Source organism: Argopecten irradians, chromosome 13 (genome assembly GCF_041381155.1).
Source record: "Argopecten irradians isolate NY chromosome 13, Ai_NY, whole genome shotgun sequence".
Taxonomy (NCBI): Eukaryota; Metazoa; Mollusca; class Bivalvia; order Pectinida; family Pectinidae; genus Argopecten; species Argopecten irradians.
The window spans coordinates 4,936,161-4,961,285 of NC_091146.1; the positions used below are offsets into that span (position 1 = coordinate 4,936,161).

A 25,125-nucleotide genomic window follows, 5' to 3' on the forward strand; every position below is an offset into this window, starting at 1 on the left:
ACATGGTCTACGAATTGTCCTCAAACTGTTTCTGATAGGGAACCTATTTCGATCGGATACGTAACATGGTCTACGAATTGTCCTCAAACTGTTTCTGATAGGGAACCTATTTCGATCGGATACGTAACATGGTCTACGAATTGTCCTCAAACTGTAGTGGCGAAATATGAGAACAATTATAATGTCATTTCTACAAGTGCTTACTCTTGTTTTAACAATAGTGCACGTTCTATTGTCTATAGAAGCACAATATGTTACATTACAGACGTAAATAATGCTTTACAGCGTCCCAATGTAGCCACATTTTGTCTATACTGAGCCCATTTAGATACTAAACAATAAGCAGACAGTTTACACTTTCAATCATAAATGTTACAGCTAAAGACAATGCTGTGTGGTTTGTGACTATTCATGATAACAGACCAATGGAGTCTGCTGCGACTAACATAACGCGATGAAGACCTAATTTACTATCGGAATATGATACATAGGAAACGTTCTAAGCAAACATTTAAATTAAATGTGACTATTTGCAAATTGTGTATTATGAATTTGCTTACTTTTTTACTTATTTATTTGCTTGCTTTATCTTCTTTCTTTTGTATTATGCAAGCACATTCTACAGATCATACAAAAAATAAATGCCTTAACTTATATCTTGTATTCGTTTACAACCGCCCAGTACTAAAGCCCTAATAGTTCCATAACCTGCTGTGTCTGTTGAGCATTCATATGTCCAATTCCGCCAGGGGGTGGACCACGGGGTCGACCACGTGCCAATGGAGATCCAATGGGAACAGCTCCTGGCGGAATGATATCTGGTGGATCTAGCGGATCATAGACTGGCCTATGTCCGCCCATACCGGCTCCGCCCATACCGGGAGACGCCCATGGATCCATACCGGGGGAGTGAGGCCCCATACCGGGCTGGTTGTATGGATACGCTCCTCCAGCACCAAATCCAGGTGCGGCACCGCCAGGCGGTACGTCTGCAGGTTCAACAGTCGGTACTGGCATCCCTCCGGGACCAAAACGTCTGGAGTACATGCCCGGGCGTCTGCCACGCCTTCTACCTCCAGCAGGGACATCTGGGGGTTCAGGCATCAAACCTAACATCTGAAGGATTTGATTTGTCATAGCGTTCTGTACTGCACGAGTTATCGGATCTATCTCTGGTTGTCTCGGTGGTTGACCAACTGCTGAACCTGGAGGAGATGTGGCTCCAGCCACAGAGGGAGCACCTGGTCCGCTGGTGTGACGTGACGCAGCGGCAGAAGCGGGAGTTGGTCTTGGTCTTCTTGGAGGTGGAAGTCCTAGAACAACGCGAAGTTCTGGTAAGATGTTCAATAAAGCTACATTTACAGAACCTTTGAGTTGCTGAGGGTTTATTCCCAGAGAGCTAAGGAAATCAGGTCCAGTTGCATACAGGATTGTATACATTTCCTGACTCGTCGTTGCCATGGAACGAATTAACCTCAACATCACATTCCTAGTTATGGGGTCAACTGACCGAGGAGTTAATTCGTTCACGTCTATCAAAACAAGGGGTGTTGTCGGTACTGGTTTCGGAGTAGTCATCGGTGCTGTTGGGGGAACCGTAGGTGCCTGGGTGGTTCCGAACAAATCTCCAAAGGGGCCAGAAGACAATTGATTATTCCCCGCTCCAGAAGAGAGGCCATTAATCAGACCTCCGGAATTCCACGTAGAAGAAGGCGATTGAGTTGCTGAGTTCGAATTTGGATTTCCTGTTGGAAGAGCAGCGTCCCAAGTAGTTGCAATGGTTGTGTCATGTGCTACAGGTCTGTTTGTTGGCGTCAATGATGTTGTAATAGGATCTGTCTGCACGTTCCATGTAGTAGCACGTGTTGTTGGAGCGGGAGGTGGAGCTGCTGTAGTAACAGCTGGGACTGTATTTGCCTCGTTAAACCACGTGGTCTGCATCGTTGGTGTTGGTGTTGATTGTGTGGTTTCCGTAGCCCATGTCGTTCCTTGTGATTGAGTGCTTCCGATATCGCTCCATTGACTTCCTTGACTAGTTGCTGCAGTTGTTCCCGTCACAGGATTTCCCCATTGGTTTCTAGTCATTTGAGTGACTGCCGTGTTACCCCACTGATTTGCAGCTTGTGTTGTCGGATTCCAGATATTGTTATTTGTGGGTCTGTTAGCAGGAACCCTATCCATGATTGCTCCATTTGATAGACTGCCGGCGCTAAGTCCGATAAAGTAAGCATCGGTAACAGGGGTTGGTGTGGTAGTTGTTGTCGTTGGAGCAGGTGTTGTCGTTGTAGCAGTCGTAGTTGGTGTTGTTGTAGTTGGTGTCGTTGTAGTTGTCGGTGTTGTAGTTGTTGTCGGTGTTGTTGTAGTTGTTGTCGGTGTTGTTGTAGTTGTTGTTGGTGTTGTAGTAGTTGTCGTTGGTGTTGTAGTAGTTGTCGTTGGCTTTGTTGTTGTAGTTGGTTTTGGAGTTGTGGTGGGTTTTGCAGTTGATGTAGATGTTGTTGGGGCTTTGGTCGTAGTTGTTTGCGCTGTAGTTGTTGAAGTTAGGGTTGGTGTGGTTGTAGAAGTAGTTGCTGTAGTCGCTGTAGTTGTTGTAGTTTCTCCCATTGTTGTGGTTGATGCTGATGCAGGCTTGCTTGTCTGTGTAAAACCGCGAGTAGACGAGGTGAATAGGTCACTGGGACTTGTATTTTGTGACATATCTACGTTGACCGTATTTGGAAGTACCATCAGTGGCTGTGAATCTGTTGGGGTCTGTTCGACTGGGGCAGCTGCAGTGTTTTCCATATTAACTGCTTGCGCGTTCGTTTGAGTCATTAAATCAGACAAAATTCTAAACATATTTGCCAGAAGTACATTTGTATTTCCACCTCCAGACTGCATAGATGTAAGTGTATTCATCATCGCTGCTTGGTTGTTCATGTCACTTAAGCCTGAAGTCTGTCCCGATACAGATGATACTTGGTTTATTGAATCTGCACCAGGGTTAACATACCCAGCATCGAAACTTGAAGGACTTCCAGTTGGGTTGTTCATTTCCACGACCTGTGGGTTGGAACCAACATCACCAGCGTTTTGACCGTCGACAGAATATTGTTGATTTTGGGTATTTTGGCTGAACACATTCCAAGGACTAACGGTTGTCTGTTGGTTAAAAAATGGATTAAGTCCAGTTGTAAATCCATTCATTTGCATATAAGGTGTCGTCATACGGACAGGTGCGCTAGTCGATACCGGCGTAGCTACCACTGGGGCCCCAGTTTCTATGATATCCGGTTTAGTTTCCACTATCGAAGCTTCTGTTACTACCGCCGTTGGTTCAGTGACTATGGCAGCTGGTTCAGTAGCAGGTGGTACAGTAACAGTTGGTTGAGTTACCGCTGGTTCAGTGACCTTTGGCTCTGTTACAGCAGAAGTAGCTGTCGACGTTGATTTTCGTACTTTAGGTAGCATATCACTTACTCTGTTGGTAATCAAACCATCTACCTTTGTTTGTGTTTCTAATGCTGGCTCGACAACAACCTTTTCTGTTACTGTTGCTTGGTCGCTAAACATGTCTTGTCCCTGATGTCCTGGTTCGATTGCGCTAACAGACTGCGTAGAGGCTTCAACCGACAATTGTGTGGTGCCCTGTAATTCTGCACCTGCCTGATTCATTTGCATATTTGTTTGCGCTGCCGACTGGGCCATGGACTTGATGTTCTGGGCAAGAGTATCGGCTCCTGACTGTTGTGTGCTCTTTGCCAGTGCTGATACACGGTTCGCCATAGCCATAATTTCTTTAAGTATTCCACTAAGATCAACATTGGTATTAGCTGGAACAGTTATATCGGCTGCCGCTGTGGAGGTGTGGAGAGCAGCCTGGGTTGAAGACGTTGTCGCAGGAGCCTCTGACGTTGATGGACTATATACTACGAACCCATCTGGAAGCCCCATTCCTTCACGTAAACTTAGGTTTGGCTCTACTGTAGTCGTGGGTCTTGTTGTGGTCGGTTCAGTAGTTGTTGTAGTCGTCGGTTCAGTTGTAGTAGTAGTAGTGGGTAAAGTAGTTGTAGTTGTCGGAGCTGGAGTTGTTGTAGTAGTAGTGGAAGTAGTTGTTGTTGTTGGTGTTGTGGTAGTTGTTGGTGGTTCGGTAGTTGTAGTTGTTGGCGGAGGAGTTGTAGTTTCCGGTTCCGGTTCCACTATTACAGCCGAGGATAACAAAGAACCTAACTGGTTATTGTTATTTAGACCTGGGTGACGAGTCAACAGTCGGGTGGCCAGTTTTCCTGGACGAGGAGTAGTGGGAGTAGGTTGGATGAATGGACCTGCTTGGCGTGCCTGCTCTAAATACCTAGCTGATGCCAATGTTCCTTGTGCAGATAACGTGTTTCCAGCAACAGCATCAATGACAGTGTTTGATGGAACAGTTTCTAATGTGAATTCGCCGCCTGGTCCCATGTTTGGTGCCGACAGTCCTGACAGACCCCCACCCTGGGTATTTTGAAATCCCATATCGCCTCTATATTGAATATCTGAATGAAAATTGTTTCTTCCAGCAGCATTGTTTTCACTTCTTACGGGCGTCATAAAGCCGGTCCTTCCCATAGTATTACCGTTACCCCCAACTGTCAAACCGCCTGGGTTAACAGTCATACCTCCGGGGTTTTTCACATCGCTGAATGAATTCCGTGAAGACGGTAGTTGTTTTGTGTCAAACTGATTATTGAATTGGACATTTCGACCAGCAATTGGATTTACTCTAGCATTTTTCACCATTGAGAGACGTGTAGATGACGAAAGTGAAACCCCACCAACTTCGCCTTCGTTTTTAGACATATCTCCTTGCCACAACGAAGTGCTTCCAGTGTTTCTTGACGGCATACCAACTAAAAACGCTTGTTCACCTGGCATCCTCGTACCACCTGGTGGATTTGTTTGCATGTTAGGGCCAGAAGGTATTTTTGGTTTTAACATCTCACTATCAATGAGTGTAGTCCAGCTATCGGCCGATCCAGACTTGGTACTTGCCGTGGTGTCCTGTATGATACTTCTTACTGTGCGACCTTGTGCTGTATTTGTATTGCCAGCGGTGTCCTGATTATTCTTTGAATTCCCAACAAATGGGAGCTGAATTATGTCGGATTTAGCTTTGCCAGAAGGATCTATTTCTATATTGACGGGAGCGTTATCCATATTAAATGCCGGGTCTGTCTGGACCTGAACCTGGGAGTTCGCCATCCTATTTGCCATTTGATCAGCTACTAATTTATCATTAAATTCGAAAATTGGACTAACGCTTCCCGGAGATGTTGACACCATTACTGTCGGTTCAGTCACGGTTACATATTTACCAGACCCTGTTGATTCTGCTGCACTGTTTCCTGGCGTTGTTAATTCTCCTTGTGTGCTCTCTGGTAACGTCACAACACGACCTTTAGTTGGTGGTCGACTTTCCCCGTTAAGACTGACCGGTTTCGGATCAGCAACATTATTAACATTTACCGTTATCTTTTCTTGCTGATTTACAGTTTCAAATGTTGGTGCAACTGATGTCGTAGGCTGTTCTTCCATGGTTGTTTGTGTGTGTGTGGTAGGGCTAAAGCTTGCGTCAGTGTTTATGTTGACAGTATTACTTGTCATTGCGTCTACAGGTTTAGTGTTACCATGAGTTTCTACATTTATCTCCGTATCTTTATTAGTATTTGTTGTTTTGCTGCTAATTGGAAGTGTGTACGCCGAGGGATCAAAGGAACCACTCGTTTCAAAAACCTGTGACCCGGATATGGTATTTGTGTCGACACCGAAAGTTGTAGTCTTATCAACACTGGTAGAGATGATCTTGTTGGTAACGAAAGTGTTTTTGTCGGCGCCGGAAGGGATGCTCTTGTCAATGCCGGAGGTTACACTCTGCTCAGCTGCAGAGGTCAGGCTTATGCCAGCATTGGATGTCTTACTCTGATTAGGCGAAGGAGGGATGTTCATTTTAGTGCCAGATGTCATGCTCATATCCACACCGGAAGTAATACTTATATCTGCGCAGTTGTAGAACTCCTCTTGATCTCCACAACCAAGACCGCTGCTCTGGTCTGGACAGACTCCCCAGTTCATGGCTGAAAATACAAAATAAATAACATTAAGTCACCGTTTTAAATTGTTTAATATAATTAGAATTACTTATTATAAAAGAAAATCGTAGAAATTTATAATGTCCTAATTTAATTCTTAACATGGATATGCAAAAATATGTTTTAACGACTAATATAGTCGCTGCCATATGCGTGTGTATTGCTTGATAAATGTTTTGAAATTGGAATTTTTGTTTAGTTTTGTGAGTGGCAATATCGTCAGCATAAATCGTGTTTCATTCAGAGGAGTAAGAAAATATCGGTATGGTAGGCACTTTGTTGTTTTGTCGGTATGTACCATGCTTCTCTTGTGGAACTCAATTTAAGGAAAGATAAATAACAAAGAGTGTAAAACACATCAGCAAAACCATAAATGTTAGTATGTATCCTTTTCAGTGGTATTGCATATCGACTTAATGTATTTTGTGTATATTCAGTTCATGTATCAAAATTATGTATTTTTCACAATATTATTAATGTGTTTTACTAAATCATCAATACTGAAAATACATGTACCTCCTTTCACAATCGTCTCTAATGTCGTAAATTTATTATTTGTTTTGCTGCTATATTTTTTATATATATAATTCAGCTATTTTGTTATTATTTTATTATCTTTTTGAGGGTAAATCGTAAATTTAAATGACTTAGTTTAAGAGTGAAAAACTTCGTTATCTCAATATCGCTTTCGAAACATCCGAGTTTTCGGGGTAAGTGTAATTTGATATAAAGTGTTGATTACGAAACTACGCCGAGAGTGTAATGGGCATTGCAGATTTGGTTTATTTGTATATAGTTAAATAACGTTTAGAATATTTTATAAAAAAACAATAAATAGATTAATAAAGCAAACGTATTACACATTATTATTTAGCATTGAATCAGGCAGTTTCTTTTGTCAGGAATACTGCACAACATACACGTATAACTGACTACAAAATATATGGACACATAAACACACATAAACAAATCACTTCAATAGACATATGTATTATATATAATGTTATGCTGATACAACATGTCTGAGAAACGGATTTTATACTATAGAACGTGATATGATATTGATCACTCGACAACAATTCTATCTGATCCCGTCAATATGTTGACATTCCATTTACGTAGGCGAGTGCAGGTATACTTAAACACCAGTAACTGTATGTAATTATACATAACAAATGCAGGTACACCAGACATAACTGCCGCCATAATGCAGAGTACCAATTACATTATCTAGGTTTATCTTCAGTACAGACTGGCCAGGTAGTCTATTTTAAGCTAAACAACCTTCTATGCGACACAAATAATTGTCGAATCATCCATTGTCCTGTGCAATGCGTTATTTGCGTGATTTGACGGTTGAACAGATGGCGTCGCCCGTTATTAGTATTGCAAGCTGTCAGCTCGTCCAAATAGCACAACGATGCTAAATGTACTGGGACGAAATATCTTTACGGATTGATGCAGCAAGGTGTAGAAAATGCATGTGTGCTCAAGTCCAGTTTGTATAATGTATAATGGTCACCAGATAGAACTCTCGGTGGGATGTAGCTGCAATATTGTAGCTCAAAAGACTTGTAGACAGAAAATGGTGTCGTCTTTAGAGCTACAATTGGTGCCTATTACTGCTAATGGAGCAAAGTAATGATTATACAAACGATTATAAAACGTTTATTTGCATTTCATCGTCCTTTTTTATATAGCTTTCCTACTAGGGAATAAAACTAAACTATATAAAATATCAAATTCTCATCGACCATTTTTTTATATAATACATATGAAAGTCTTTCTGAAGGGAATTTACACGGCAAGTCCACAAGTTGTGAAATTGACGTCTTGTGAGCGGTACGGTATATATTAAGAATGGTAGTTTTGTTTGTTTTAGACAAAACAATAATGTATTGTTAGATTGTCAACTGAATTACATAGTCATCACAACCCCTTCCAGTTTCTTCTTGACTGATGTATGTTACATTATAGACGATAATTTTTGCGGCGACATTTCCGCGATGTTGCGGTATGCTGCTACGTTCACGAAAATTTTACCCACACAATATCCCAAAGTCTTGAATAAATATATATCCTTATAGTTAGACTGCGAAGGTTATATCTGTCAAAATGTATTTTGCTTTTTTATTTTATATCAATTCCGTTAGAATGTTGTTTTTTTAATCGCAAATATGTGGATTTATGTATATCATTGGCTAGACAGTATTATGATCTTTATATCGGCAATACGTGGTATTAAGTGTGACCTACATTTATCATAGTGATACTTAATAAATCCACAAAACAGCAATTGTGTCGCGGTCACAGCGTTACCGAGTTGGTGTCTTAATTAGAACAATAAAATGACGATAATGCATGTCATCTTAACGGGACAATGGTGACCAATATTTGAAATATGACTTTAGTTCCAGAATAACCAGGTATAGTGTTATATTGTAACACATTTTCCCGTCAGCCGTGTGACAATGTAGAACAGGATGAAATGACAGTTTCTGTAGTTAAAACGCTATAAATACAAAGTCCAGCATGACCAGGTGATGTATATGGGAAAATAACACAGATAGAAATATTTGATAACATTAAGTCTTCCCGTTGATCTAAATAAACGACAATACTTTGTCGTTCACACTTTTGGAATACGTGCTTTGTCCGATATTTTTCACTTCAATTATTTAAAATCCTATAGAATTACGCTCTGATATTGATTTTCAATGACCAGTGTTATCTGTAATACAGCCGTTCATATCATCCTTTGACCCATGTCGATCTATTAATAGATAGCAAGATTTGAAAATAATCTTTAATAGAAGAGGCATTTCATTCCTCGATTGTTCTAGTTCTTTGGGTCTCTCGCTATGAGAATCATGAAATATTGGCAATGTGTAAGTTTTGTGGGTTTAGGTATTTTAATATATTTCTTTGAAATGTTTGCAATGTTGTAGGATTGAAAGTTTCCGTTTCTTTTTTAGACTGAAAACTCAGCAATTTCAAAAGTCCAATACGGTTTTACTTTTACTAAAGGGTGTATTGTGTTTTTTATTGAACAATTTGCGGATGATACTAAATATGATTTCAAGGCAGTAGACTCTTACTGGTAATCGGGCATTTATATACACGTTTTATGCTATTATTCTAGAAACATTTGAATTCGTGCTCGAAATCTCTCGAAGAAACTACGAAACACTTTATCTTGTGAAAATGAAGTGATTTACAGTATACCAAGTGATATCTCCAACAGACATAATCTCATGTTGTTTTTGTCTCGTAAAAACACCCGTTAACCTTCCTATCGACACGTAACTGACCTTATTTAATGACCTTGCCCATATATCAATGACCGACGATGACCATCGGTCAGTATAGGTGGAATGATCAATATTGACACCTTTATAGTCACGTGATTGAAGATTGTCACGCTCTCTAGTCGTTATAATTCACCTCATTAGTATAACAGACACTCTTATCGTGTGTTATATGTACTTTTGTTTTGGTTCCGTTAGGTTGATAAGAAGATTATGTTCCTTACAGCAAATCAAAGTTTAACTAACTCTATTATCATTGTATGAAACTCCGCATATTACTTTTGTAAGTAATATGACATATGCAAATATCTTTAGAAAAGAACGCTTTACATCCATGCTTACATGTTTAAATGTATAAAAAGACTCAACAATTGCAAAAAAAGTATGTAGGTTTTATACCATCTTGTTTTGATTTTGTCGTAGTTTTGTTTTTATTTTGTCATAGTTCGGCTATCGTGTAAATAAAACAAAACTATTTAACATGTATTCCTGTCATTGTATCGTATCAAGCTAAAGCTAGCGTGGCGTTCCGAAGCAGTTAGTCCGAGTTAAGGTAGTACCTGTCGACTTAAGTATCACAGTATAATGTGTTACAACTCGCCTTTATGACATAATGTAAACGGGGATGTATTCTCGGGTGTTTAATATCGCGATCAGCATGAATAAACATTTCGCTATGTTCTTAATTTCTCCCTCGCGTAAATGTCGACGTTTACGGTAATTACTCCAGTAAGTCGAGTATTTGTTATGTCAGAAATCTTAGCCCTCGTTTCTATTTTGTCCGACAATAGAACAAACAGTACAAACAATCTTATTTTAACCAATAACAATACATCTTATAATTCAAATCATATCAATAGATATTAAAATATAAAACTTACCTGTATGCCATTTCCACTGGAGAACACAATGCTCGCATGTCACTTCCTTCGGCATGTTCAGTTTTAGAAATATATTTCCTTCCCTGTCCGGTCGGTATCTTTTTCCGTGACCATGAATGTCCAGTACGTGTTGGTCAAGACATTTCTGAGTTACCGGCCTTGTTTCGCTCACATCCGGACACAGACGAAATTCAAAATATCCCAACATGTTTTTCATAACCTCGATTGTGACATCGATATAGTCTTCACTGGTGGAATATCTTTGCACTATAATTCCTTTCGCGAACTGATTTTTGTCCTCGTTAGGTTTTGGATTTACATCAGCGGGATCTCCGCAAACTCCGCACCGCCCGCTGTTAAACTGCCACTGGTACTAAAAATACAGAGAACGTAAATTATTAAACAATTAACATTATCATTGAGACATTGAATGTATTAAATATTCAGTGAACTATCAGTTGAATATCAAATATTATTTGGTTTATTCTGTCATACTTCTTTTTGTTCATACTCCCATTTGCACGAAACTAACGAGAAAAAGAAAAAATGTTACATTAACATGGTAATTCGACTCTGACTCTAACTATCACTTTAAATTTGTCTTTATGCAAAACAGTAGCAACATCAGATACCTCTTAATGGCTTTAATAAGCATTAATACAATACTACACAAGAAGACAATTATTTCCACCACAGAAAAAAGGATATGAAATTTCTCATGTGGTAGGTTATTTTTGCTAAATTGTTTTTCATCCTAAATGAATAGTTTTATTCATTATCATAATTATGATAGTAGCTAATATTGTTTCCTCGTTTTGCATGAAATCTTCTAAGACCAACGCATATGATACATGGCAAGGTGATAAAATATCGTAGAGCTAACGTAGTTATGTGTGCTTTAATTAAAGCATGCATTTATCAACTTCAGTAGACATGGATGTCATAAAATAGACAACTTGTCTACGTTTTCTTGCATTTAACTTATTACTACACCACTGTAATTGGCAATGCTGTCTTTTATATACATTTGTATGCGAATTAAAATTCATGCAATACCCATTTGTCACATATTACATCTAATGATTATGTTATAATTAACCTAAACACCTCTTCTTAATTAAATAGTGGTCTTTAATTATTTGTAATTAACACATAATATCCCCTTTAATATTTCATATTCAACGTGTATTTGCTTGAAGGTGATTCATCACATGTCACTCTCTGTAAGATTTTAACAACAGTAAATGTAAAACGTAAGATGCCCTCACTAACGGGACATATATGTTCTTATTTTGTGATATAAATATTGACAATATTTTTCTCGATATTTTGTATTTGAACGTCCTTTTTAAAAGGTTATGTAAGGATGACCTCGTGTTCACGTGCATTGTATGTTTGGTGTAAATACGATACTTATGTATGGAGTTTGTCCGATTCAAATTGTGAAACCTCCTGCCTATTTGATAGTGTAAGTTTATATACAACACAGACGCTAAAAACCATAATTAATCCCTTTACATTGTATAGAGATGAATAAGATTGCAAGAATCATGTAACAATAATGTTATATCTAGATGATTTTATGATTCATCAACAAAGGCAAACACAATGACATCAGAAACGCAATAATTGATCAGAAATGTATTCATAATCTTTTAACAACGGTACATTCAAAACAAGTGATTTAGATCAGTCTTTTCGGACCCCAGGATATCTTTAACAAAATTTATTACTACAGATTCATAATTATTTCTTCGTGGGCAAAATAAATGACAAATATCTCGTTGGAGGACCACTATGTATACACAGAAATTTGTATCCCTAGCGGTGTATTTTCTTTCGCTGTCAAGGAACTGAGATGCACATCATCGCATGTATTAATAACGTGTATTTATTCCTGGTATATAATTGTATGCACCTCTCTGTATTAACACCATTTACACTGTATTTTTGCGTGATTAATGTGACACTTCTCTTCTATCAAGTGTATAATTGCACATATTCTGTTGAAAATAGCATTCCTGGTCGCTCCAAGACGTCGAATTACAAAGTACTGACATGAACATTACAAGAACGAGACTGCATGTCTCTATTCCATATTTGCATATTAAAGAGTTAACTCCCTTGCGGATAGGTACGGATTGTTACGTCATGTTTGTATGTGCTTAACGTCACTATTTGGGGGAAAGTGACGTGATTTGCGTTCATAAAATGATGATGTCACAATAGATACTTACCCGCAGCGGCAGATCACTCTATAGTTTAAAAGACGTACTAATGCATGACGTGGAATGTTGTTGGATATTTCAATATCTTGCTTGTTATTTTTAGCAATAAAACCTTATTGGACAGGGAGCATCATATCACTTGTCATTTGGGTCTGAAATATATAATACTACGCAGGACGCAGATGACAATAGATATGGTGTAAAATATCTTAATGATATGCAAATTATTTGAATAAGTTTTGACTGTTTGTCAGTACTGCCATGTTTTAAGTGTTGTGTTTATTGCATGTCGCTAACAGGGCCATATTGTAAACAAGACGAGCTTTTAGATATCTTATCTTGTATAATTGAAAGAAATATTAATACTTATATTTTCATATTCTTGATCCAATAGCACGTAATTAGTGTAATGGAGGGGATGATAAAACACAGTATCGTATGAAAAAAGAAACCTAAAAATCCGTCCACATACTTCGTGCTACAACCAACAATATATTACAAATATGTTAGGGATTGAATCATACTATAGTCGATTCCATGTGGCTAATGTTTTCGTTACCCTTATACAAGTTGAAATGTCATTAAGATACGCATTCTGTAATATCATTTTCAGATCCCCTTAGACATAGTCAAGTGGAGGCGAGTCTTTCATGAATGATTCCTTAATAGAAATGTCAGTCAAAATTAAGACTTTGCCATTTATTTGTTTTTGTAATATATTGAGTTTGCATTACCTCTACATAATACGTCGTATCGTTTTTTATCCACATAGAAATAGGCTACTATACGAGAAACAATACTAAGTAAGTGTGCATTATACATAATTCTTCAATTTTTAAGTTTTATCACTTTTGTAACATATTGAAATTCGTAATAAGCTAAACATTATTTCTTGCTATTTTTTATTCCTCAAAGACTTAGGCAACTACAGGTTAGACTATTCTGATGAATTCTTTCGTGGAGATGCTGTCTTGTTTTTCGTGATACTAAAATACACATGTCCGACATACACTACACATAGTCACGATGTCCGTCTCAAAATAGATTTTTTTATAAATTGGACAATTAATGCTGTCTTGTAGTATGAGAAAGTGAGATATTTTGTGATATAGGTCAGCGTCTAGCACCATTAAAAACCAATCTAACCAGTCGGAACTATTTGACGCCGCGGAGGAAACGGCGAGAGTACCTTAAAGATATATTGCCTCAGGCGGAGTAAGACAGAATATACACATTTGGAAACCTTTTCACAACATTTATTTGTGCTTATGTAGAGATAATTATGATAAATATCATATCTAAACTGCCTCATTTATTTCAAACAACCATGGCTAAGCTTTATCAAAACAATGCTATGCTATTATTATCCATTTGTAAGAAGTTGGCTGTATCAGTGATCGTTGCAGCAATGAATGTCGACCGTTGCTTCCAAAAACATTTTGATTTCATATCATATATTTAGATATTTTAACAGCAAATATTTTGTTTTTAATAAGGTAACGTGGAACTGCATTATGTTTTAATCATACATAATTGTTTATATTTTTTTTAAAAAACATTCGTCAGCTATTATAGTATATGTGCCAAGAATTAGGTGACAAAATATTCCAAAATTACCACAAATAGCAATCAATAATACCACGGGATCGCCAATGCACAATGGATGCATGAGTAGACATTATCATTCGTAAAACAGTATCATCTATATTTTAATTACGACTGTGTGATCTGATCAGCAGGAAGTAACGTAAATTACAATCCATCAACAATGTTGATGATTCTAGGTCGTGCGGTAAGTAAACAGAATTACGACCGTTCATCAATGATATCGTGCGCTCTATATGATATATACATTTTATTGGAATTATGTGGTAAACATACATCAATAAACACGGTACATATACTTATATTTCTAATCGGTGCAATCAGTTACTACCACAACAAACGCTTGACCTAGTAGTAACGATGGTTTATAAATGCCAAGGATCGATAAGTCAAAGGGAGTATAGCCCATCCTACAGTGTTTGACACGTTGGAATAAGTTATATACACGGATCTGCATATGATACTAATGCAATTTCTTACCGTGTAACCAGTAGTGATCGGTCATAATGTAGATAACATACCATGTCGCAGGTGACAGAAGTATTCCGTATTCGTAAATATTTATGAAATGGCCATTAAACCATACAGGGAGTAAACCGGAAAATAGACTAAAAATATCTACTGCATATAAATACTGTATTAAGAATATTTTTGGGATTCGTTGTTTCCTTTAATTTGGTCAACAAGGTATATAATAACGATTAAGCCTTTCTTTATAACAGAGAAAGGGATGGGACAGTGTATATCTCCAATCGATGTACGATTGGGCGTAGTATGTTTATCGATAATATACGTAATGTTCGATCGCATATTCTCTGGTATTTGTCATGATTAATGTATATACATATTGTGGAATGCGACGTAAATGTGTTTTATTACCACCTGCGAGCAGCGTCCGTCAACAATCCTAAAAATAAACACATGAATCAGGTGCAGACGACGTCACTGATCACAGAGAAAACGTGTCATTTTATCAAACATTGTATATGATTACACTATGACGAGTACAAATATCAAGATATACTAGTAAAACATCTCATAGTACGTAGAAGCTTAGAGACGAAAAACAATCACTATATTCGTTTTAGTGTAATGTAAAACACTTACTTTACCACATTTCGCTCGCGGGAGATAATTATTTATTAAAAGCGTCGCAGAGATGCAGATTCAATAACATGTACAATAAAACAGGAAACCCTTTCCAATGTTTTTTGGCGGTTTTTACTTTGTAAACCCCACATTAGCTTTATTTTATTAATTCCTGAAGCAAATATTGTTTTATATGTATTTCACATAAGTATTGTTAATATAATGTATTGTATTGGCTTATCATTTGCTGTTGATTTAATAAATACCATGTCAAACTCTGTGAGGGTGGCCTTATTCATTGTAAGTGTCTAGAAGCATAAAACGTTTTACCTGTAAATTGCGAAGTTGAAGAGTCGTCGTGAAAATGTTGGCATGATAAACGCTAAATGAAGTCATCGCCATGATGCTTGTTTACGATAATTCATTATAAACTACATGTATCATTTTAAATGTTTAGAAATGTCACCCTGTCACTGTACAGGTCATTTTCAAACTAAAGCAATTGCAAAGTCATATAGTATGATATAACCGTTATCCTATGTCTCCAAAGAGAAATTACACCTTACCTGTGAAGTCAGGCAGGCAGAGATTTATTAAACATTGTCTGTGCACAAAGAAATTAAATTATAATCCTGGTGCACATAAAAGATTTATTGTTATTAACTAGATAGAAATTCCTGACTTAGCGGTTTATATGATAAATCTATCAAATAAGTATGAAAAATGGCCATTGATTTGACAAGTATCCACATAACACTTATATCTCAACAAATATTACTGCGAGAATAAAACCGTAAATACGGGAATCTTCGGACACCAGGGGTCAGCTGTCAGGGCAGGTGAGAGACGTTACGTAACCCAAGTGAGCATTATGGCTGAGTTGTCATGGCAACTGAATGGAGACGGTAGCTAGATAGAAAACAACACAATACAATGGCCGCCGTTCTCTGACAGACGTGACACTTCCAGCACGTGACAACAGAAGGTCATTTGTGGAGAAGTACGTTACCAATAATAGTAATACAAACCACTGACAAGAGTGTCTGTTTATGTCTATCCAATTAGCAGTGTAATTAATCTACTATATACATAACAAACTATCAATTACAGGTGATTTCGTACTCGGTATATGAGGTTATTACAAATTAATGTATATAACGAAATGTCATAGAATCATAAACATATAATGCTGTACCAGAAATCCTACGTTTGAAGTTTGCTACATTGAAAACAGCAGTGATAAATTTTACATTGACAACAGCAGTGATAAATTTTACATTGACAACACTAGTGATAAATTTTACATTGACAACAGCAGTGATAAATTTTACATTGACAACAGCAGTGATAAATTTTACATTGACAACAGCAGTGATAAATTTTACATTGACAACAGCAGTGATAAATGTTACATTGACAACAGCAGTGATAAATGTTACATTGACAACATCAGTGATAAATTTTACATTGACAACAACAGTGATAAATTTTAAATTGACAACAGCAGTGATAAATTTTACATTGACAACAGCAGTGATAAATTTAAATTAAAAATTGACAACAGCAGTGATAAATGTTACATTGACAACAGCAGTGATAAATTTTACATTGACAACAGCAGTGATAAATTTTACATTGACAACAGCAGTGATAAATTTTACATTGACAACAGCAGTGATAAATGTTACATTGACAACAGCAGTGATACATTTTATAAATATTTGCCTGGTTTTACATGTCACTTTATTTGTTTACGGTATTTCACCATATAAAGAGTGAATCGTTACATTGGTATTTTCAATGCTGTAGACTGCACGTTTCTATTAACTTCTACACTAACTATCCAGCTGTACTATTATGTGAAGAAATATAATACGTTTTGTAAGTTAACTAGGACATTCAACACAATGATAGGCTAAAACTATGACATATTAGACGTAAAGTACACCCTGAAATAGTAAACCCATTAAAATAATAATAAGACAATCCAAAACAATGAAGTCCAGGACAACCTAGATTTATACTACACGAAATGAGAGTGATGCATGGGTCTCCAGTTTGTCCGTGCCTATTAATGCCATTAACCCTGTGGTTTGTGAAGAAGTTGTCGTGGCAAGTTGAGAAATATATGGCTCGTACGCTATAAAATAATTACGACATTTGTCTTGCCTTTGATATGAGGAGTTTTAAACTTACATGTACCATAACAATACGAAAACTTCGACATGCTATATTTCCTTTGGTAATCACTTAAAAACTATACAAATCACAGATAAACATGTATGATGGCCTATAAATATAGATAACAACATGGATTTCATGCTTTAGGTATGTGTCAATGTGAAATGAGATTGTAGTCCACAAGTTTACTTCTTTATCTGACCATATTTACTTATTTCACGGCACTGTATATGTATGTGGCATGTTCTTCTTGATTTGTCAGTATAAATATTACAGCACATATACTAACTTTGACATAACGTATTATTGGTATAATACAGTATTAAGCAAATGTATGAAAACTTAAGCTGTGAGCAATACTATGATTCAGATATATCGCGGACACGTTATTTTCAACGTGAACAATATCGTGAGTCGGCCATGTATATGTCTTAGTCACATGATCGGTTTATTGGTCATTAACCAAAGTAGTAAATGTCAGTCGAAAGTCAGGTATATGTCTATGGTAACAGTATGCAGGCTGTACATTTATATATACCTTGTGGTCACTCTGCAGAGTAGCTTCAAGAACAAAGTGTAATCATTAAAATAAAAGTATGTTCATGGATGCTTTTGTTTTAATTCATTGCAACTCAATGTATTTTTATGATACAATCAATTGTTCAACAGACATATCTAGGTTTATACAAATAACAAATCTGACACAATTAATAACTCATTTTAACCACTTACTTTGAACAGAATATACTGTTTTGTTATCGGTTCCCTATCTATTATGTTAAAAAGTTAATAAAATAATTCACATATAATAAAATAGAAATCTTACTTTTGGTCATTCCATTATATCATTACAAGAATCGTTATGAATTGATAATATGCGCAAGCTTGGACCAATGATTTAAACAAATTTGCAATCAGTTAATAATCATAATAAAGTGTCTTCGTTTAGAAAACCTTTAAGTAACAAGATCGTAACAAGAAAGCACGTCGAAAACCCGAATTATTATCTGTCAAAAATAACAATTGTGCATAATTACCATATATTCTTGCACAGTGTTATATCGTTACATATATATAATGGCCCGACAAGAACTGCCTTAGGCAAATCTGATGCTATATACACTCGCGTGCACATACATTAAAATATGCATACTGCCCCTTTTATTCCAATGTACATGGTTATGTTACATTATCATTATATAACCCCTATCATCACAGCGTGTCGCTAGCTGTCAATCAAACAAAAAACCACCATACTAGTAGTTGAATGTCCATCGTGTATGTACAACTGAATGTAATAATGATTATGTGTACGACAGTGTAGATATACCAGTTATAAATGAAGGTTATGCATGCTATTGATGAATTGCTTAACGTCTCGTAGACAATATAATACATGCATAGCTGAACAAATTGGCAGGAACGCTATCTAGGTATTATGAAATAGATAATACTTCCACGGGTCTGAGTTCGCTATAGGTTAAAGTATTATTGGAACTGTTTCACAAACTGTTGATCTCAAGCATAACATAATGGAATATTCGTTTGTATTCACAATATTATCAAGAAATGATAGTAATTACCTAAATTACTTGGTGACTTTTATTTTCTATTTTGCATAATTTAATTTAACAATAACATACACACGATTCGCATAACACCTAAGCCGGCCGTTGTGGTTATGCTATCGCCTAAACAACAAACTATTTCTACTAATTTTAATGAATCAATTTCACGTCTTTGGTTGTAGTTAGCGTTTATATCATTATCATTATCTGAGTGTGTAACTATATGATGATATTTGGGGCCGTAGTGGTCGACTGGATAATGCGTTTCACACATTACAATTTTCACTCCACTTTGACATCAGGTACGAGTTCAAAGCCCATGCTAACAGTTGCTGTGTTTTATTTATTGTTTTTGGCTACTTTAACTTTCTTCATCAACTTAAGGTTACATGCCCTATGTTTAGCAGAGCGTTGAATAAACTACACTTAAAACTCTATTTAATACAATTTAGTAAGCTAGTGTTTTAGTGAAGTTTGTAGTAAATATCAAAGAAAAACAATTTAACAAAGCATGACAATTTATTGACTCGTACCCTATCCGGGCCTCGAACCCACGATCTACGGCACCCAATCGCCTAGCCAAACATAGCTGCGCCTTCAACCTCTAATTTGTCATGCTTTGTTAAATTTTGTTTCTTTGGTATTGAAAGTTGTAGTCAAACACCTACCCAGTACCCTCCGCAGTTAAGCCCACTGTCCTCCATATTCTGTGGGGTATTATATCCTTTTCGCCATAAACTTGATCGTTGTACCGGCTCCATCATTTTCCCCCGACTTTCTACCGACGCCAAGCCGGCCAGAATCATTAATATCAATGGTAACCTGTAACATCAGCATACATTGTGTTATTTCGATATGAATAGATACCGCGTCCTTTTTGGAACCTCTAATTCCAATATCAAGGTACGGGTTAGGAAGTTTCGTTATTTTAAGCAAAGCATCAGTGTATCTATTAATAAATTACCTCTTAAATAGAATATCGGTTTTTTGTCATTTGTGAAAGTAACTAACTTCAGAAAGAAATATCACTTTAGTATGCGAATAATATGAGGGTCTGTTAACTAACCTTATATTTCATACTTTAAATCCCCACAATGATAGTTTGATTGACAAGGATATATAAGGATCATTTTTTTTTTATTTCTCGTTTTTTTTTGTTTGTTTTAGTTTTTTGTTTTTTTTTAGATTTTATCTCAATATAAAATAAAATGCTTTCCATATCAACCATAGATTAAAGATTTTGTATAATACCATTTCAATATTTGTTCAGAACTGTTTGATATAGAAACATAATTTTGTGTAGGAATATTAGATTAGACTGCCATGCGGTTACGACTCACGTGAACAGAGGGATACCATATGATTGACGTGTTAAGTATTAGTACCTACGACTGGGCTATATTTAGAGATATCAGCCCAATACTATCGCATCAAAACCGCTACATTGACATGGCGAATATTTGACATATCTGGGACAACACTAAAACAATCATAAACAAAGAATGTAAAGCAAAACGGATATATAATGTATTTACAACTGCAAACAAACTTCTTCTTTTTTCGCTTAAAATTTTCGGGTTGTTGGCGAGAAATAAAAAAAATCACTAAATCAATTGCTGCGGTCTTTTCGATTGAAAAAAAAACAAGAGTTACAGAACAATATATTTCGACGAGTCATTTCCCATCACAGCGTGAAATTCCGTTTTTTGCATATTACAGAGTTATCTGCCCTTGCGGGTAAGTACTGATTCAGTCTGATTGTTACGACAATGTGTTTGCAAGTAAAACGTCACGCTTTACAGAGAAAACAACGTGAAATTTCGTTCACCAAATCATGACATAACAATCGATACCTACCCACAATCGAGGTAACTTTGTAATATGCAAAGATGGAATAGAGTTATATAACTTTGTTTACTGGAGATGTCCGTGCTATAACGAACACAACCTACCTCCAAAATCTAAAAGCAAATGTACGAATTAACGAAATTAAAGAAGAAGAGTCGTCTATATTATTTTACAAGTTGCATAATATGCAGTATGTTTTGACAATATATGTTTTGTTATTATTTTTTAAAGTGCAGTAGAATCATTTCCAGGTTATATTGAACCTAATGCATATAGCTTGGTCTGAATAAGTATGCGTGTCTTTATTATAAGATATATGTGTTATTGCAAACATGTATCCTTATATTTAGCGATAGGCCTAACATTGCATGATGAGTCAATCAACCGATCGGTCTGAATTTTGGCAATTTCAATAAGTCAAAAACAATAAACATGTATGACAGTGATGTGAGAAGACCAATATAATTCAAAGATGTATGACAGAGGTGTTCGATTCCTTCACGCATCAGCAGCTTCCGCCGCATAAACAACAACCTACGCCGTTTACATTATCTTTGATTTCCTGCTTTACGAGCAAAATGTCGTCTTTCTAAGTCAAGTCGGTAAATAAGCAAATCACTCTGGTGTTGCATTGACACGTGTTATTGTCGTGGACCAATATATAAGACTCCTTCTGTGTATGTGTACGGCATTTATGGTATAAAAATGGTAGAAATACCTTTCTCCTAAAGACAGTGCCCGAGGCCTCAGGTGGTCTATGCACGATATTGTATTCCACTAGAAGTTCGGTGAATTGTGCAACAAGAAATAGCTTCTTTGTTTTCAAACAATTCATGGTGACATTTGAAAAGATTATTGTGTGATAATCAAACATATTACGCTTCACTGCTGCGATCTGAATGTTTTTTTTTATCTTATTTGTTGTATATAATGACGATTTGGTCACGTTATTTCCGCAAGCATAGAATATATTATATTACTTCATAAGCAAAGAAACCTGGGATCGAATGAACTGTAATAAAATCAGTTTACTGAAAACTTTTAACTATTTGGTTGAAAAGATTTTGTTTTTCACTTCCTGTGTTTTGGCCGTATTCATTATTTAGTTCTGTGCACATGACAAGTTCACATTTTTAGCGAGTTAGCGAATTCCTATATGTAAGCTATTCTGTGTTTATATATTACACAATTTCGTGTAGATTTTAATTGAGACGTCATGTCTTAGATACAAAATAATGCCGTAAAATGGAGATTTATTTGTCGGGAAATATACAAAAACAAAATACGTTGCGCAAGATATTTTAGATACTGTTTCTTTTACTTTAAACTGAAAATGTATCTTGTGTGTTCAAAAACATTTGGATGCTGTCTAGGTTGGAGCATTCCAAAATGTAAGCAATGTCCCCGAAACATTATTATGTGCAAAATCTATGTCGTTTACATTTGTCATATTAAATATGTTAAGAAACCTTCAATGTAGGTGATTGCTTTATCTAGTTTCTGACTCAAAAAGGTATACTTAATGAAATTAAACTTGTTAAATCTGAGTGTCAAACATTGTATCAATAAGAACATAGATACTATATTGTCATTTACAGTCTCTGTGCATTGTTACATTCTGAAGTTATCTCGATGAATATGCGCATGTGCAGAAACTCAAACCGTTTAAAGTCCAAACAGAATTAAGCGAAACCACATTTGTTCGCTTTTTACCGATACCACAACATTTTTTAAATTTCAAAGTCACGTGATAGCTGGCAAATGGAGACATTAAAAACTCTTTATGTTATTTTTAGTAACCTATACAATAAATGTTAACGCTATTTTTGTTTCAACAAGGGAAAGGTATTTAACATGGGACGCAGAAACTGATATCCAAAGAGAAAAGTAATAGGAATTTACATAATGTATACTCTTTTAAATATTTCAAGCTTTGTTTCGAAATTTGAAGAGAATTTTTTGGAATTCTAGGAAAAAGTAACTAGTTATAAAACTTTGGAATTAATTTTTGTTGTTGTTAAATATGCACTTATGTTGTAATGTTATAATCTGATCAACTCAGAATATCGAAAAGTGCTTAAAGTAAATAAAATGTACGAATTACAATATTTTCGTGTTTTAGATCTTTTCATTAGAGATCAGTCAAATAAAAAAGAAAAATTATGGTACTCTATTGGAACACTAAAGTAAAATACTCAATCTATTATGATAAATGCCTAAATATTTTGAGTTTTGCACTGCATCATTGTTTCAATTTCATTGAAACTAAAACAGCAAAACCAAATTGTTTTTATTTGAAAAGTTTATTTGGAATATCAGATAAATATTTAGAATACCAGTAAATACTTACATGTCTTATTTGTAGTTTAACTCCTAAGTTTGTAGTACATTCCTGGTTTCTGTCCGTTTCTCTGTTTCTGCCTTAGCGACCCGCACTTCGGCTCTAATACTACACTGAACTTCCTAGCCTCACTGTCGACTTTCTCTTAGTGAAAGAACCTCTCCACCTACTGGAGGTAGGTTTAGATGAGACGTCCAAAGAAAGGTGAAAATGGCCATCGTGACAGGCGATGTCGATTGTCATCGTTTCTTAGAGAGGCACAAATGGGGTAATTCTCGTTTTCATAATTGTTTTCGCATTATGTACGTGTGCCATAGTATTAATATCTGTTATCATCATTAGTGAGACAGCAAGTGACGTAATAGTCATATTAAAGAAAAAAAATCCCATTTTTTTATTTTTTTTTTTTATTTATGTTTTTTTTCCTCTTTGTTTATCTTGCTACATTTACTTAAGGTGGGCCGTTAGGTTATTAGACTGGTATTTTACTAAGGCGACACTTTACATTTATTTAACTGATCTTTTTGTCATCAAAATTACGGTAATACATTTATTATATCTATATTGTTTATAGTTACATAAAAAGCACATGCTTGATAATATGTTAAAGTCTGATATGTGCAAGACAAAAAACCCGGATTACAGGTTAAAGTATCACGATTATCTAGTATTCCAACTAAATTAGTTCACCCCAAATGCAGACGCTGCAGTTGTCATAAGAAATGTAACCTGTCCGTGTACAGAGCACTCCCCAAGTAAAATTAATGTTTGTGTTTATTAATTGAGGTTGTATACATTTGACAATTTTAACATAGTGTTAAATGTTATTTTTTATTTTTAACTCCCGAGTTGTGGTTACAATGGTGAACAAGAGCCACAATTTTACTAATTCTCATCAGCTACATTTTTTTCATTGATTAAAGTTTATCGTCTTATAACAGCCATGGGTCATTTCAGGACGTGTCGGGATTATATGGTGGATGAAATCCAGAGTACTAGGATCCAAACCACTGACCAGCGGACACGGGAGTCGAACGTGCGACCAAGAGGCAAGGACTTGTGGTATTATTTCGGGACATCTTAATCAATCTGCCTCATTTTCACGTATTTAAGTTACAGTTTATTATTTATCAACCCGTGCAACGCACAGAGCAAACATGTTCGTTCTAATGATGTGTTTTAGTAATTTTTAACCCAAGGGAAGTGGTCATATAAATCAGGTGATATATATACAGATGCGGCCGCTAACCTAAATATTACTGTACTACGCGTATGTTATTCTATAAATATGTTATATTTTAAACTATCATCGGTATGATTTAGTGATATTATGTATGAAATAGGCAAATATTGAACATATACATCAAAAGGTATTATCATCGTCAAACAAATATTACTTATATTCTTTGGTAAATATGTTAAAATCTTGAATATGTTGGGTAAATATTTCTTTTGTGCTGCGGAAGAAAAAAATCTATTTGTTTTTTTTTAATTAGTTCTTATTTTACATCAGTATCATTGATGTCGTTGTAGTGATGACACAATGCATATGTAGCTCATCAGTATATTGACTGAATCATTGTCCATTTATGCTTGTTATGTATTTGTATAAAATAAAAATCTTAAAACTTGATCCTGTCGGCTAGAGAAAGGCATGATTGCTCAGAGCGTATGCGTGCTGGAAATTGTTTCGTTGTTTTTTTTTTTTTGTTTTTTTTCTTTTTTTGTCTTTAACACTCCTGAAATTAATATACAGTTTTACCGACAATTTATGAGGCAAGAAATATAAAGAATGTCTTGGGAAGGAAACCGTGGTATTCATCCCCGCTTCAAAGCAGGCGTCAGTCAGAATATCAATGACAAAGTCGGGGCGAATGCGTAAACGTTATTCACAAAACGTATTGAAGCATGCAATGACATTTGAGTTACCAGATCGTCCCTACTTTGGCCTGATTAATACAGGATATTAAATGTT

At 36.0% G+C, this 25,125-nt stretch overlaps 1 protein-coding gene across 1 annotated transcript; it reads right to left on the minus strand.

The window, feature by feature from the left end:
• On the minus strand, window positions 1-23,411 carry LOC138306113 (mucin-2-like). Its single transcript, XM_069246475.1, has 4 exons — window positions 23,160-23,411; window positions 19,630-19,783; window positions 10,291-10,663; window positions 1-6,086 (listed from the first exon to the last, which is right to left on the minus strand). Coding segments are annotated over exons 1-4 (5,931 nt in total). The 5' UTR covers window positions 23,162-23,411; the 3' UTR covers window positions 1-684.
• Between the last annotated feature and the right edge of the window lie 1,714 nt (window positions 23,412-25,125).

Coding starts and splice junctions, on each gene's coding strand:
- LOC138306113 (XM_069246475.1), bottom strand. Junction 10,664..19,629: donor TTAACTGCGGAGGGTACTGG/GTAGGTGTTTGA, acceptor CTGTATTTTTAG/TACCAGTGGCAGTTTAACAG. Junction 6,087..10,290: donor CCAGTGGAAATGGCATACAG/GTAAGTTTTATA, acceptor TTGTATTTTCAG/CCATGAACTGGGGAGTCTGT.